The sequence below is a fragment of the Fistularia commersonii genome, chromosome 3 (assembly GCF_037954325.1).
Source record: "Fistularia commersonii isolate RoL2024-O1a breed Wild chromosome 3, RoL_Fcom_v1.0, whole genome shotgun sequence".
In the NCBI taxonomy this organism is placed as follows: Eukaryota; Metazoa; Chordata; class Actinopteri; order Syngnathiformes; family Fistulariidae; genus Fistularia; species Fistularia commersonii.
The window spans coordinates 20,778,451-20,794,390 of NC_141286.1; the positions used below are offsets into that span (position 1 = coordinate 20,778,451).

The 15,940-nt window shown below is 38.1% G+C and overlaps 1 protein-coding gene across 1 annotated transcript in view; it reads left to right on the plus strand.

Moving 5' to 3' along the window:
- The first annotated feature begins 376 nt into the window (after positions 1-376).
- ddb1 (damage-specific DNA binding protein 1) overlaps positions 377-15,940 on the plus strand; it is a 52,329-nt gene continuing 36,765 nt past the window's right edge. Inside the window, exons 1-7 of the mRNA XM_086144056.1 lie at positions 377-529; positions 1,762-1,910; positions 2,944-3,060; positions 3,410-3,631; positions 7,281-7,395; positions 7,718-7,815; positions 11,326-11,484. Of these exons, the coding sequence (XP_086000182.1) occupies positions 469-529; positions 1,762-1,910; positions 2,944-3,060; positions 3,410-3,631; positions 7,281-7,395; positions 7,718-7,815; positions 11,326-11,484 (921 nt within the window). The 5' untranslated portion in view covers positions 377-468. The remainder of the gene's footprint in view (positions 530-1,761; positions 1,911-2,943; positions 3,061-3,409; positions 3,632-7,280; positions 7,396-7,717; positions 7,816-11,325; positions 11,485-15,940) is intronic.

A 15,940-nucleotide genomic window follows, 5' to 3' on the forward strand; every position in this document is an offset into this window, starting at 1 on the left:
TTAACGACAAAATAAAATGATGGGTTGACAAATAAGTGGATGGATACACTGTCAAATAAATAGATAAAGAAATAAATATACAAACACACTGTCGTTTCTTTGTCGCAATGGTAGTCAAATATCAAAATGTGGTCTAGATTAGCACTATTACACATTGTTTGACTGCATTTTGGGACCATGTGAGGTAAATATTGAAAGAAGAAAAAAACATTTACTTTACAAATAAGGACAGAAAAAGAGAGATTGATAAGACAAGAAGTAAAAAATAAAAAATAAATGTTTGCAAAGCGGTTGCTCCACAGACATCCAGGACACAGTGGGCGCTCTAAACCCAGCCTGCTACTCTTTAGCGACCGTTGAATACGAGATGGCTAAGTAACTCCTTCCGGTACTTTTATTATCAATGATTTTGTCACCTGTGTGAGACCAAAACACTATTCTGGTGTTTGTCTTTTGCTGTTGTTAAAAATGTCGTACAACTACGTGGTAACAGCCCAAAAACCGACAGCGGTCAACGCTTGTATCACAGGTAAATGTATTAAATTCGCCGTTTTTTTGCAACGGGGGACACTTCGCTACCCTCCTGCATGCTAGCTGAGCTCCCGCGCTACGAAACTGTGTGCAACAGACGGGCCTCTGGTAGCCGCTAGCTCACATTCGGCTAATTTTACTGCTTACTTGTTAGACAAAGCAAGGTTACAACTTCGCTCTCAAGTCACGGATATTGAATTAAATTCACACAGCGACGCCAGTCTTTGTCTTGTCGGTTGTAGCTTTCGTGTGAACATCCTCGCCGGACTCACTCCGCGTAACACAAGTTAACAAATACAGTTACTCCAGATCAAGATGCATTATCTGTCGATGTTAAATAGATCCGCATCATTGGTAATAACCTGGGAAAAAACTTGGAAAGTCGTTGCGACTACATGCCTTTTTCTATTTTTAATCCTACTCGTTATAAACGTAACGCTTTGAAGGTATAAACGTTACGTTTTGAACGATGACACAGTGCAAGTCAATGCTAATACCCGGTTACAAAACTGACATCTGTAGTGATCATATTTTTCCCCTCTAGCATGAATGTATTTATCTTAAAGCTGATCAATGTAATCTAGTGCTTATCTAGCCACACCGAAGTTAATTTATTGACCCTCAAGCTACTGTTTATTAACCCAGCTGCAAGTAAATTTATCAAAATCTGTTGGATAACTTCTTTTTTACCTGCAAGATGGATGGCCATAAATTGAATACTTTACTGTCTCTGCACCCATTTATTGTCAAAGTATAGTTATTCTACTGTTTCCAATTTAACTGCTTTTAAAAAATAAAATCAGAGATAGAGTATGTATGTTTTTATGTTTTTTATTATAATTTATTTTATTAACAATTTATCTACTATTCAAATGAATTCACTTCCCCTATTTAACAATATAGATATATTAATTTTTGAGAACCAGCGTTTTATCAAATTTCATACTTCAAACATTAACTGATTTCCATCAATTTCCTGCCTGTAGTCATTGATGGAATTTAAGATTATGTTCTAAAGAAATAAAGCAATCAAATTCTCAGATTTGAGTCTTCTATCAACTCTTCTTTCCGAAATACATAATGGATACCTATTTAAATAGTGTTATCAAATCATTGACTAATGGATCCTGCTTTAACTGAATTTGATAACCAAAGTGTGTTCACTGACCTGTTGCTTTTATACGCCTACCAAATGTATGTATTAAATTGTCCATTTTCACATTTACACAGGCCATTTCACCTCTGCAGAGGACCTCAATTTGCTCATTGCAAAAAACACAAGGTTGGAGATCTATGTTGTCACAGCTGAGGGCCTCAGGCCTGTTAAAGAGGTGGGGATGTACGGCAAGATTGCTGTCATGGAGCTCTTCAGGCCCAAGGTAGGGTGCACGTATAGGAGTATGAGTGTGAAGTGGAAAGCTGCAGTGTCTGCACATTTGAAACAGACCTTGTTATTGGGCTGCTTGTATGTCTAGTCATCAAGTTGGTCTCTGGGGCAGTGTTTGCCTTTCTCATGCAGCGATGAATGTGTTTTATACAGCGGGCTTTCCATTAAAGCAAGAAGGTAGAGTTTTATGTTTCCTTTCCTAGTGCAATGATTTCATTTTAAGATTGACAGTAACACATTGAAACGCTGTCAGTCTATTTCACGAAAGGTGACAGTAAAGTGGTGGAAGGGTAAATACTGTGTGTATTAAGAATGTGTTGAAACTTCTATGTTGGAGGAGAAAATCTTTATCAAGGTTAACTATATTGCATAATAATTAGCGTTAATAACAGTTTGAAAATGTTATTAGCATGGCTCAAAAAAGGAATCGAAATAATCTGATTCATACTTTAGGCAGTACTTAACAGTGTTATTACTGTAGTACAGTAGTATATTACTGACATATTACATTGCAGACTGTAACCTATTAAATCCAGAAGTCCTACTGTTTCTCTTGTTTACTCTAATGTGAAAATGATTAAAAAAAAGATAAAATTTTATCTCAATGACCTAGGGAAAAAAAAAAAAAGTTAAAATACCTGAAATTTCACATGTATTTATTTTGGGGAAAACTGCTAAAATGATTTGAAAAAAAAAAAAAAAAACAGGTTGGTGACCATAAGGATAACTGTTTTGCAAAAAACAGGAAAAAGTGAAGTCCTTTCTACAGGAACTTAGATTACAGAATATGGAAGAAATTGAAAAAAAAAAATTCAACTGTGACTAACATAATTAAATGAAACTCCTGTGGTTTTAGCATTTTCATTATTCCCTGTTCACTGAATTGTGAGTTGACTATGTTATAACATACCCTATCATTTACTGAAGATGTTGACTTTTTGTTTAGCTGTTGATCAGTGCAAGTGAGATGTATTTAAACAATCTCCTCATATAACCACTTTGCTTTCTGTGTTTCTGTTGGTCAGGGTGAGAGTAAGGACCTGCTCTTCATTCTCACTTCGAAGTACAATGCCTGCATCCTCGAATACAAGCAGAATGGGGAGAGCATTGACATCATCACTCGTGCCCACGGAAATGTCCAGGTGTGTGAGACAAAAATGCAGTCGTGATGTGCTTCATGTAATTTAAGTAAAGCAGTGTTAGACGGCTTATTCCTACGAATGCAACATACCGTGTCTCCTATGATAATATCAAACAAGTCAAACTTAAGTGACTGAACTTGGCCAGACAAGATGCACAGCAGTAGCAAGTCCATTGTTTCATGAACTCCAGAATAGTTACAATGTTGTTGTTTTTTTTTTGTCAACATATAAAAAGCATGCAAGCATTAAAGATTTGTGACTACTGTACACTGTATTTATCTGCAGTGTGAAAATAAAATGAGTATTGATTCTTCACTGCCACTTTTCAAAGTCATATTTCCTTTTATAGGATCGCATCGGACGTCCATCAGAGACTGGAATTATTGGAATCGTAGACCCAGAATGTCGTATGATTGGTTTGCGACTGTATGATGGCCTGTTCAAGGTGATCCCACTGGACAGGGACAACCGCGAGCTGAAGGCCTTCAACATCCGCTTGGAGGAGCTTCAGGTCATCGATGTTCATTTCCTGTATGGCTGCCAAGCTCCGACCGTCTGCTTCATTTATCAGGTACTGTCGGGAAAAGGGGGGCCTGGGAGGTTGTGATTTAGCAAATTTTTCACTTTAGTACTTTGTTACTGCTGCCAGCGCTCCCTTTCTACATATTTTCATTCGATCTCAGCCGCTCAATAGATAACATTTCATGACTTATAAGGTCTCCGCAGGGTCTCCGAGCATATGAAGCCTCTTGGTTTGCCACAACAATATGAAGAGATTATTTGCATATAAACGTTTAGTTTCACATCAGATCGACCGCCCAAAGTACAGGAAAGGCTGATTTATATATTCCTCATCTGAATTGCAACAATGAATTGCTCAGGAATTCTGATAATGAGAACATCATTTCTCTAATCACGCTGTTTTAGATTGAACATTAATCAAATAATATGAGGTAAAATAGTCAGGATCCTTTTGCAATGTCCGGAGAATGCAGATTCAGTATGTCTGAAACTGGCAAGATTGTTTTGTTAAAACAACACACACACCTTAGCCCATTGCAAGCTGAAAAAAAAAAGCCATTCCACATTTGTATGTTATTCACAGAGCCTGCCCGTGTTTACGAACTATTTGAGCAGCATTGTTCTTATGGCACTTTTATGTAGGGAGTTGTGTGATTGCATCTTTATTATTATAGGGGTAATCATGTTTTAATCTGTTCAGTAATTTGTAACTGCATAGTGATACCGGATTGATGTACATTCAGAATCTGTGTTCATGAACAAATCTGCACGTATTTGGGGCGGCGTGGTGCAGGAGGTAGAGCAATCGCCTTTGGAAGCGAACATTCCTGGTTGGTTTCCCGGGCCCTTCTTGTGTGTTGAAGTGTTGAGCAAGATACTGAACCCCTAACTACTCCCCTGGCGCTGATGGACGACAGCCAACTGCTCATGGTTCACCCATGATGGGTTAAATGCAGAGAACGAATTTCCCCATGAAGGATTAATAAAGTATGAATTAGTATTATTAATTATATGTAAACACACCTTGAAAGTGTATACTTATATGGATGTACAGGTGGTCCTTACATAATGACGTACTCTGTAATCGACAACTCGGAGTTACAACAGGCTTTGCGATAATATTAAAATATGTGCGGAATGGACTGGCGGCGGAGTTGTGAGTATGTATTTTACATGCTTACCCGCGCTTATAATTAGCCTATATGCATGCAAATTTAAAATTAAGGGAGAAAAAAAAAGCACAGTACAAATGGCTGATATGTATGCAAATAGTACGGTAGTATGGTAGAAACGATAGACCCCTTAGAACATAACCCCATTCTTGGTGGTCCCCATTCTTAAGTGTGGACCACCTGTATATGAGACTTAAGAATGTGGAGAAGAATCCTATAATTATAGGAAGATAATAAAGTCGTAAAAAAAATTTGGTTTGCACCTCCACTCCAAGTAAGGTGCATTGGTTTCCGAACAGATCGACGTTCAAATGTGTGTGTTTGTTCTTGGACAGAGCAACCTGCTATTTTTCCACAGTGTTTCTGCTTCGTTCCTTTCTGTTGCGCTGTGATTGGGTAGAAAAAGAAGGGGGATTGACCTGCAGAGTTAGACGCTTTTTGTTGTGGAAAATCAGTCTTACTGGCTGAAAACGACACCTTCTCAATCCCAAGCCTGTGCCGGATGGACACCAACGCGTTCGGCACCTCTTTCACATCATTTTTCAATGAACCTGGTGACGCGTCTATTTTTCGGGTGCAGCGTCAGTCAGGGTACGAGATTTGTCATTTAAAACAGAAAGATAAGGGAAATAGTTAGGTTTGATATAGATACAGATGTTGATGTAGAAATGACGCTCCAGGTTTGTCGAAAAATGATGAGAGGGATGTCAAATGTGTCGGTTTGTGATGCAAAGGGAACCTTCTCCATTCGTCAGGGTGTTGACACATTGAGGAGTGAGAATGTGTTTGCTTATATGTCATGTTACTTTTGACGGGAGTCGGCATCTGTGTAGTGGCGACACTTCTAATGACAAGTTCTTAATTTTCATCAAATACACGACAGCATCCTTCAGAGTCATTCTCAGCATGAGATGAGATGTATTTGCAAGGATTGTCTCCTTGCAAATACCTCTCAGTCTTTGTCTGCAGACAAATCCTGGGCAATTTGTGGATTTGCCAGAGATGCCACGAAATCACTTGTGAAAAGAGAGCCAATCAAGAGGCTCACCTAAGATAGAACAAATGAGTCACCTTGGAACAAAGAACTTTAAGAGGCATAAAAGCATTTACTGATTTGTTTACTTACCCCAAACTCTTGAGTACCCTTGCAAATCTTGTTACATATTTAGGGATGGATTTACATATTTTTATTTCTCAGTTTGCATTTACACATTCTTTTCGAAATGTTCCACATCGTATTTGGAAAAGAAATATTGAGATATAATTTTACTCTCCCCAGCTCCAGTCACAAATCTGTCACTGGATGGCATAATAAATACTTCCAATGAAGAACCTTAATTGTTTAAAAAAAAAAAAAAAACAACTTGTAAAGGCAGTGATGTTCGTGAGTCTCCTATTAGATGAATGAAATAAGCGAAATTATGCTTTTTGTGTTCCTCCTTTTTTAGCTTTCATTTCTCTTTTCACGCAATGATTTACTGAGGCTGATTAGTCAATCAGAGCAATTTTCCCCCACTGTCAACCTCCGGCGGTGATTCCAAATGTTCACTCGGCTGGAAAAGCAGCTGACAGGTACGAATCAGAGCCAATGTTGGGAGCAGATTGGTATAACCAGGCCCCCGACACTCAGACACTTTCCAGCTGTGTACCGTTGGCCTGTTGAATTGGAGATCTAATGCGCATTTTCTCTGAAATACTGTGCGTTAAGTGTCAATCTAAGTATTGAACTATAAATGGGGTTTGAAAGACAGTCAGTCCGATTGCCAAGCTTTGACGTTATCACTTCAGTTGGAGTGGGGAAAAGATGCATACAAGATTTTCATATGTCCAGACAATGCATACCGGCTCCAGTGTGAACGTTCCTGATGATAATATGATTTTTATGACTCTTTGTACAATTCATTCTTAAATGGTCAGAGTCTAGCCTGAGCTGGGGATCAGAAATGTTACTTTTGCTGCCAAGTCACGTTCTGCAGGCCACAGACCAATCACAACCACACTCGTGAAAACCTTGTACCAAGGGAAAATCCCTGAATTCAGTTTCCTTACCTTTAAAGTACAGAATAAAAAGAGGTCAGATTTACCAACACATGGGTTATATACCATCAGCTCAAGGTTAAGCTTTTAAAATTGGTTTCTATGTATCTTATGTCCTGTAGTTTAAGTATAATGTTTCATAACTTGTCATGGAGCACCACTCACAGCTCAAAGATCAGATTCAATCTATAATTAGTTTTTAACTATTTACAGAAATGTTCTGTTATGTGGAATAAACTGTTTTTTTTTTTTTGGTGTTTTTTTTAACTCCTTCAATTGCATAGTATTAATAAGTACACCATCAAGTTCTGGCTAGATAAGCAGTGTCAGTTAGAGAAATTGGATAGTGATGATTTTAAAGCTATCTGTTGCTTGCTGTAGTTCTTAAGTCTGATTTTGTTTTGAGTCACCTCCATCTGCACACTTTCTTCATTCAAGATGTGTTCAAACCTCATCCCGTATGCTGTTGTCTTGATTCAATTATTGTAGGATGCCCAGGGGCGCCATGTTAAGACCTATGAAGTTTCTCTGAGGGAGAAGGAGTTCAATAAAGGCCCCTGGAAACAGGAGAATGTAGAGGCTGAAGCATCGATGGTTATACCAGGTAAATCGGGCTTTAACTATGTATGCGTTATTTAATCCCCTAATTCGGCATTTCGTAATATGTTCAAACAGGGGATAGCTCTAAAAAGTCATAGCTGTCCACAATATTTTCATGATGTTTTGGTGCAGGGGTTCACCACCAATCTATGAATTTAAATATTAAAAAAACAAAACAACTTGAAAATCTTGTTGATTATGACTGCATCTTTTGCTGGGCACTTGAACCGACCCGTATTTTGAATAAGGATAAAGCTACTGCCCCTCGACAATTTACAGGCTCATCATTTGGGACTTGACTTTTACCCTTTGCTCTTGTATTTTAGTGCCAGAGCCATTTGGTGGCGCTATAATCATAGGACAAGAGTCTATCACCTACCACAATGGGGACAAATACCTGGCCATTGCACCACCCACTATCAAGGTAAGGGGAAGTGATATATTATCAGACTGACAAGTGCCGGGGTTACATCTTGTTCTTTGCGAATCACTTTTGTCTGTAATTCCAATATTTCATTTACCTTCTCTTGTCATTTTAGTATTGAAAATAAAACATGTTACATAACATTTTACAACATATGATAATTTGGTCAGGGTTAATTATCCTGTCACAATTTTGGGCGGATCCTTGCGGTGAGGATCTATTGTTCCAGTTGCCAATTTAGCGAAAGCCTGTACAAGTTTCAATTTGCCCCATTGTAATAATGGCTGCCATTATCCCTGTGCAGCATTGAGTTTTCTGTGCTTCTCTGCTTACATTTAACAAACCCCAGGGCACCAAGAGATCTGCAACAGCATCTTTCCTCTATAATTAGAGAATGCCCTCTCACTGCTCTTCGGTAGCAAGGCCCTATAGATTTTGGAGATTGTTCAGAAACATTAGCTCAATCATCAGCTGTGTTATGACTCGAGGATGAGAAAAACATAATTTGTTTTAGTATAATTGGGTTTTTAATACAGTTATTTGACATTTGCCATGTTGCAGTCAGCATCAGAATATAGCTCGAGTGTGAACAGAAAATGCATAATAAGAACTAAACTTAAATAATTACACAGGTAACTGTCCCATGACATACTCCGTTAACAAATATTTTATATTTAGATATATTTTATACTTCCCAGTTTCAACACCATATGGGGGGAGAATATTTAGAAAGTAATGCCTACAGACAGTTTGCAGGCATGCAATTTTACAAACGCAAGGTCCTGAATTAAAAATCAATGAACTGTCTTTGATTTTAATTTGTCATGTTGCAGTTGCTATTGTTGCTTTTCACAAAAGCCTCTTCTGCTTGAAATTCTACATTTGTCATGTTACAAATCTGTTTACACAACGCTACACATACTTAAAAGCACTTCCCATATCAGAGATAGGGTGTTAAAGCCCTGGAATGAAACGTCTGATGGTTATTATACTAGAAAATCATACAAATACTGACAACATCAAAAGTCAGTCTCATTTTGCTGAGTCTCTTCTGTAGTTTTAGGAGCATTTGGACAAAATTCCATGTTAACGGTCCATTCCTGCTATTAAAGCATTCCAGCTTAGTACCTGTGTCCATTTTACACAGTGAAAATGTAGCAGGAGAGAGTCTGTCATATTGTGCCTAATAATGGAGACCCCTAATAATGCTACTATCATGTCCTGCTTTGCCAAATTTTATAAACTACAAGAGATTGCCCATTGAATTCCTGCTTCAGCTTCATGTCCAGCTTGGTTATTGTGGTCATTTTGCAGCATTTGCGATATGTGACCGTGTTTTTTTATTTGCTATATCCAACATTCTTAAACGCAATTTTAATATAAGATATTGTTTGACCGTTTCCATTGACCAATGTCACTGCAGACCGGTAGATTATCTGACCTGACCAGTTTTCATACAGACCTGAGGAGTATTGAAATTGATGCGATTAGGGAAAAAAAAAGAAGCAGATGGAAATGTCTGGAGATTCCTTGTCCGTCTTAGAAATACAACTAATTGAGGTTTACAGTCATAAGTGATCTAAAGCCCTCTCACACCTTACTTCTGCTTTAAACCTTTAAACGCTGCTGTGTCACACGTGGGCTTAATCTGTGATCATGTGAAATTCACACAAGGTTGGTAGTAGGTTAAAGACCTCTAAATGCCCCATCTGAATTTTTCTGCTCTCTCTTCGACCAACCTGCTTAAAACTCAGGTAGTGTCGTATTCGCATTGCCTGAAATGGGCGTAATTTACCTTGGTTGCTGTTATGAAAACATGAATTGCCCGATACTGTTGCATTCTGTTTTTCCCACATCAGTATCACTTGACGCAATTGTCACTGAGTCTGTGTCGTCTTACTAGAATATGTTTAATGCCAAGTAACTGATGCATTGGTGAAGCAGTTGGCACCATGTTAGAGGACAGTTATACCAAATACTTGCATACCATATGACAACAAAGACTCCTAAAGGAAGTCCAAGGCCTCCTCAGACAGACACGTGAATATTAAGAGTCCCATAGCTGACAGACAAGGGCAAAGCTGGTGCCTGCAACAAAGCTACCCCTCAGATACACAAGATCTGGGGCTAGTCATCCATGCGGCAAGACATTTCCACACCCATGCATGTGTGAGGGCTTGCACTTGATCGACTGTTTCTAAATCTTTTTGCCAGTTACTAAGCTGGGACTCATGAAAGCAGCAGTAATGCCGCTGAAGTCTCTCTTAAATTAGCAAGAGTCATCAAATTAAGCCAGGATTTCCTGCTTTGAAGGAATAACCCCCCCTGTGATTGGACTTGAAACACAATCTAAATGCACCCTCATTAAATGGGTCCCGGGCGGCAGTGATGTCATTGCTATGCATTAGATAATGTCCAACTGTGAAAGTGACACTTTTAGGAATTGTTTAAAGAAATAAAGTGGGGAAATAAATAAGAAATATCCAACTGCAATTCCATGCAGAAAAGAAAATAGAAGTGTTGATCAGTCCGGTGGTAGAAAGAAGAAAATCCACTGTCATTCACTAAGACATCTTTTCATTGCTCTTTCAAGTCATCTTTACTTATATCCTGTTTTAGTTAAGTACGAGTGCAAATGAAAACAAACATAGCTTTATTTACTCTGAAGTTTTAATTTCCCCTACTGCAAGTTGCAGCAGGTGTTCGAGAGAAGAGATATCTTTTTGCATCTAATTTAATCTGCTGCTCAAACACGGTCCTTTATGGAGTTTGAAACGACACAGAGCCATATATTTCAATGTAAGGTTTTGGCAGCTAATTATTGTTATCACTGAGCGCAGACAGGAAAAAGAAGTTCTGCCATTATTTTTCAAACTTGCCCGCAAATTATCCAGTTTTACACTGGTCTTCAATGGTCCAGCGGACTGGATTTGCATGTCTCTAATTACTTGCCTCTGACTTTGGAGGGATGCTATGCACAATAACTAACGGTTTCTTTTATTGTAGAATGGGCCTGCTGTCCAATTACTTTTGTAATAATCAGACCATTCAATGGCCCCTCCTTTTCCCCCTATATTTTTTTTTGCTTTTTTCCCCTTTGATATGCCACCAGGCAATGGTATTATTTCCATTTTTCTACTAGCCCTGGCAGCGTCTTTGATACTAGCTTCAGAATTTTTCCTGACAAATGCTGCTATCCCGTTGTGTACACAACGCCTACCTGATGCACCATCAAGCGGGCACATTACATTATGTTTCACTTGTTGAAAGGAGGGGAGGGGGCAGTTTCCTGTTCCAGTTGAAGCTCTATCTTGGCAAAATAGTTTGTGATGGTTCCCGTCATGAAGGCAAACAAAAAATGTATCCTGACAACATTCACGAGGGCCATGTTTGGATTCTGAATTAGGTTCATAAACAAGCTAGTATTTGTTGTTTTTTTTTTTTTTTTGGTTCTTCCACTTTTCAGCCCTAGTACTGTGACAGTAACAATTGATCCATTTTTGATTGCAGCAAAGTACCATCGTCTGTCACAACCGAGTGGACCCGAACGGCTCACGCTACCTGCTGGGGGACATGGAGGGGCGTCTTTTCATGCTGCTGCTGGAGAAAGAGGAGCTAATGGACGGCACTGTGGCACTCAAAGACCTGCACGTGGAGCTGCTCGGAGAGGTCTCCCACTTTTTCTTCTCGGATTCTTTTTAAACCCATCCTTCTTTTCCCGCCTTCCTCATTAACTGCTCCTCCCCGGTTCTCCCCATTTGTTTTTCGTCTAGCATGCAGGACCGTTATTTCTTTTGGCTGTAAAAAAAAAAACAAGACAAAAAAACCAGTTCTTTTTTTCCCACTGCGGCCTATTCATCAGTGTCCCCTTGTTACAATCGACTTTTATCGCTCTGACAAAGCTAATGTATCTTTCCACACGTGTACAGAAGATGAGAACAATGATGCTACCTCTTTGTTACTTGCTTGGCAGGGTTTCACTTATCTCTTTAAAGGTGATTTAAACAATGACAGTATGTCAATACTGTGCTGGAAGCCAGGTCTTATGTGTGAAGCAGATAGCTTTTAGCTTGTGTTTCTCCGAAGACTTGCCAGCGAGTTCAGAATAGTACAATGTTTTTCTTTGTGGGTCCACAGAGAGATGCTCGATCAAGGGAAGTAGGGCTGCTGAGCAAGAGACAGATTGGTTTGCAAATCATGCTATACTTTATTGTTGGGAGCACTCCACTCAGTCAACAGTCGGATGGATCCCCGCATTAAATGTCAGACGGAGAAACCTGTCTTTATCACTAAAACCACAGACCGCGGGGCTCTGTTTACACTATTATAACTCAATATTAACGGGTTATTCATATGTCAAACACAGTTTGGTTGGTTTTTGGATCGACATTTGGGATTAATGACAGTGATGTCATAAAGAAACAAGAGGAAAGTTACATTTCCTCTATCATCCTTGGGTTATAGTATAAATGCCCTTTTCATCATGAAGAAGCTGAGCAGAGTTATTCACACTGCTCTTCCTTCCTTATACCATTGTATTATTTTCATGGTACGTTTATAGTTGATATGAAGGCTATGATGGGGCAATGTATAAATACATATCAAATACAATTTAACTGATTCTATTATCTGCAGTGTTATAGGAAAATGTCTTTCTCTTTATTGTGTTGTAGTTTTTTTTTCCCCCTCTCAAACCAAGTCAGATTCATAACTGCTTTCTTATTTTCATGATGCTCATTTTCTTTCCCCGTCATTGCCCAGACCCAACGTAAGCAGCCATTTACCAAAGGGAACACTATCAAACGTTGAGAAAAAAGTTCTGCCCCCATTGTCCATTTTTTCAGAGCGCCGCTTTTTCTGTGCACTTGATCTGAGGGGTGCCAGTTCAAATAGTTCAAACCCCAAAATAGCTATTATAAGCTCAGGAGGGAAAAAAAATCAATACAGACCAAGTTGATGCTTTATGATCAGTCATTTTTGGGCTCTGAATAAAAGTACTTTCTTCAAGGCCTGACATAAAAGGTAGCATAAAAATACTCTTTCCATGTTCTTGTGGTTCTAGTGGCCTTTAGTTTCAAGATTAATCATGTCATAATTTTACATCAGAACATAAAAGTTCATTACAATCTAATGTATTTGTTAATACCCCATCTCATCAACCATCAGCCTCTCAGCACATCAATCATAAAGCTTTAATTTACAACAAACACTGCCATGGACAGGACACCGTAAACTATTGCAAAAATATGTAAAAAATCCCACATCAAATTCAGGAGTGCAATGAGAACTAATGAGTATGCATGAGGATAACCTCCTCTTCACTGCAGGTTGTTAGATAGGCTGCAAACAAGACATTTTTCAAAACTTTTTGAATAGAGCCGATACATCTTAAAACATCTCTTTGAGCCTACCTTTATATTTAGATAAAAGATGTTTTGATTTCAAATAATAACGCAATTACACTGCAAAGGTTCCAAAAATATTTTACATCCTGTTTTTTTTCATTAATTTTGGCTGAATTTGAATGCCCATGAAATTAGGAATGACCCGCTACTTGCAGCGGAGTAATCAATTCATTATTAAAAAAAAAACCCAGTTATTTCAAGATATGTATGTCTTAAATGTCAAAGCATTTTCCAAATCAGGAGCATTGGCTATATTTCTGGCAACCATTTTGGAGAATATATTGAAAGCCACACAATGTGTTGCTGCAGAATTTAGTTGAAATTTTGGAAATATAATTAGCATGTATTCTCCAACTTGGAGCCCAAGTCCACAGGTTTGGGACTTTGGAAATTTGCCCAGGGCTTGTGCAACTTTTGGGCACGCATCTGGCTTGTAAATATCAAGATGAATAGCTGACGAACATGTCGTCGAAAAACGTTTGTATTAGCCCATCCCTTTCATTCAGCATCAGTGCCTCAGGTGCCTTTTTTCAACTTCCAACCAACGCTCTCTTTCATGAGTAAGCTGGACTCTCAATGTTTGTTACTATTCATCCAGTCTTTGAAGAGCAGCCTACTTTTTTACTTTTAATATTTCCTGCACATTTTTTTCTTTTTAACTCTATGAATCACTTCCATTGATCTCTTTATATTTCATGTTTGGAAACCATTTTTCCGATTTTTTTTTTTTTTTTTTTCTCCTCTCCCCCTTCTCGACCAAGACTGCAATACAGTTGGAGGTGCAAAAACTCTGACAGCTGGGCGTACGCTGTATTCAGAAACATGAGTTTCTGTCTTTGCCATTATAGTAGAGGGAACCATAATAGTCACAGTGTTTGGTTGCTTTGTTTTGATCAAAGTCATTGCAGAGTAGGAGGCACAAAACTATTTATGATTTCCCTGAAAATAGGAATGAATATAAAATGATGTTTGTAAGAATTACATTTCCATACCTTTATTGAACATCATAAGTGGTTTTTGGGGGGGTATATTCAAGGATTTTTTTTCTCAAGATGATACTAAGGGTTGCCGCTGTTCACTAAAAAGCGCTAAAAGTCATTAAATAGATTTAGAAAAAATTAAGGCCTCAAATAGCATCAAAAACAATTCTATTCAATGTCTTAAGGGGTTAAAAATTCAAATACACTTGATGGGGGGGGACATTTGCAATTTATTTTGATTAGGCTATATAGATATTTATTAATTTTGATTGGAATAACGTGATGATTTACCAGCGGAAGCCTTTAATTTGCTATTGTTCACGGCCGGTGTTGTCTCACGGTGCACAAAGTTACAATACAAGAATTGGCGCAAAAAGGAAACAAACTAATCAATATGCAATAATAATCATACACAAAGTTAAATCCATTGTTCCATTGTCACTTAGGTCATATGTACATAGCTGCTACTGTGTGAAATCTATTCCAGGTCTAAATGATTGACATTATTAGACATAAACATACCCGCAGTTGGACATAGGCATTAAATCTGTTTAAAATGGCATTAAAAAGCATTAAATTCGATAAACTGATACTTGGAGAAACCCTGATATTGTTTTTATGTTTTTTAGGCAAAAATTCTATCACCCTTTGGAGTATTCCATGTACACCCCATTAATCAATGGCAAAATTGCGTTACATTAATTTCTTCATATCCTTTACCTTTTTTTTGTCATCTTTATTTCACTAAATGTAAATGAGGTTGGCTCTCGGCGACAGTCTTCGATTGCTCCCAACACGCAACATGTAGTGTGGAGTTGTCAAATTTGAAGTTGTTTTGCAAGCATGAACTACATGACCAAGCAATAATAACAGGATTGTTCCATCATGAATGTAAAACAACCGTGCACTTGATATTTCGTATGCTAGATATGTATCTGTATGATCGGATCTCTGTATCTTTGTGATCTATCACAAATGTGCAGAGCGTAAAGCATCTTGTTATCTGAAATTCTGAAAAGAAAAACAAAATGAATGTATCCCGGCTCATCTACAACACAACCCCAAGTCAGAAAAAATTTTAATAGTATGGGATACACAAATAGGTATACAAAAACATAGTGAGTTGGAATTTTTAATAGAGGTAATAGATGTATTTGCTCTTTCTGACAAACCTCATCAAATATGTAAATATTCACCCATTTCTGTTACGACGGCTATAAACACATTTCATTCCTTTTCATAAAACTTAAAATTGATTTGGAAATGAAGACCCTAAACAATATAAAAGCACATCAGCTTTTTTTTTGCTCCTTCTGGCAAACAAGCCTTAATCAGCTCAGCACTGCTGAAGGTCCCTTATATTCCCATAAATACATAGTTGTGTTTGCAACCTTTCTGAACTATGACTCAATGTTTTATTTCACATATGCCAGTCAATGAATGTGTAATATATTTTTAATGGTAAAAAGTCCAGGTTTAATCATGCTGATGTCTCCTCTGCATTTTCGCCGCCCCAGCATTGATGTGTTATTGGGGCTGATTTGCCCATTCCCTTCAAACAGAGATATTTGCAGATGCAGTCACAATCGCTCAGTTACTTCCAGGTTTCGTTAATCGCATTGCAGAGTAAATTAACCCATTTGCATTTTCTCATCCCATTATCTTGCACACTGAGGTAGAAACACCCCCTAATGTGTTTTCATTTAGGTTAACAGACTAAAAGGACAATACCTTTTCTAA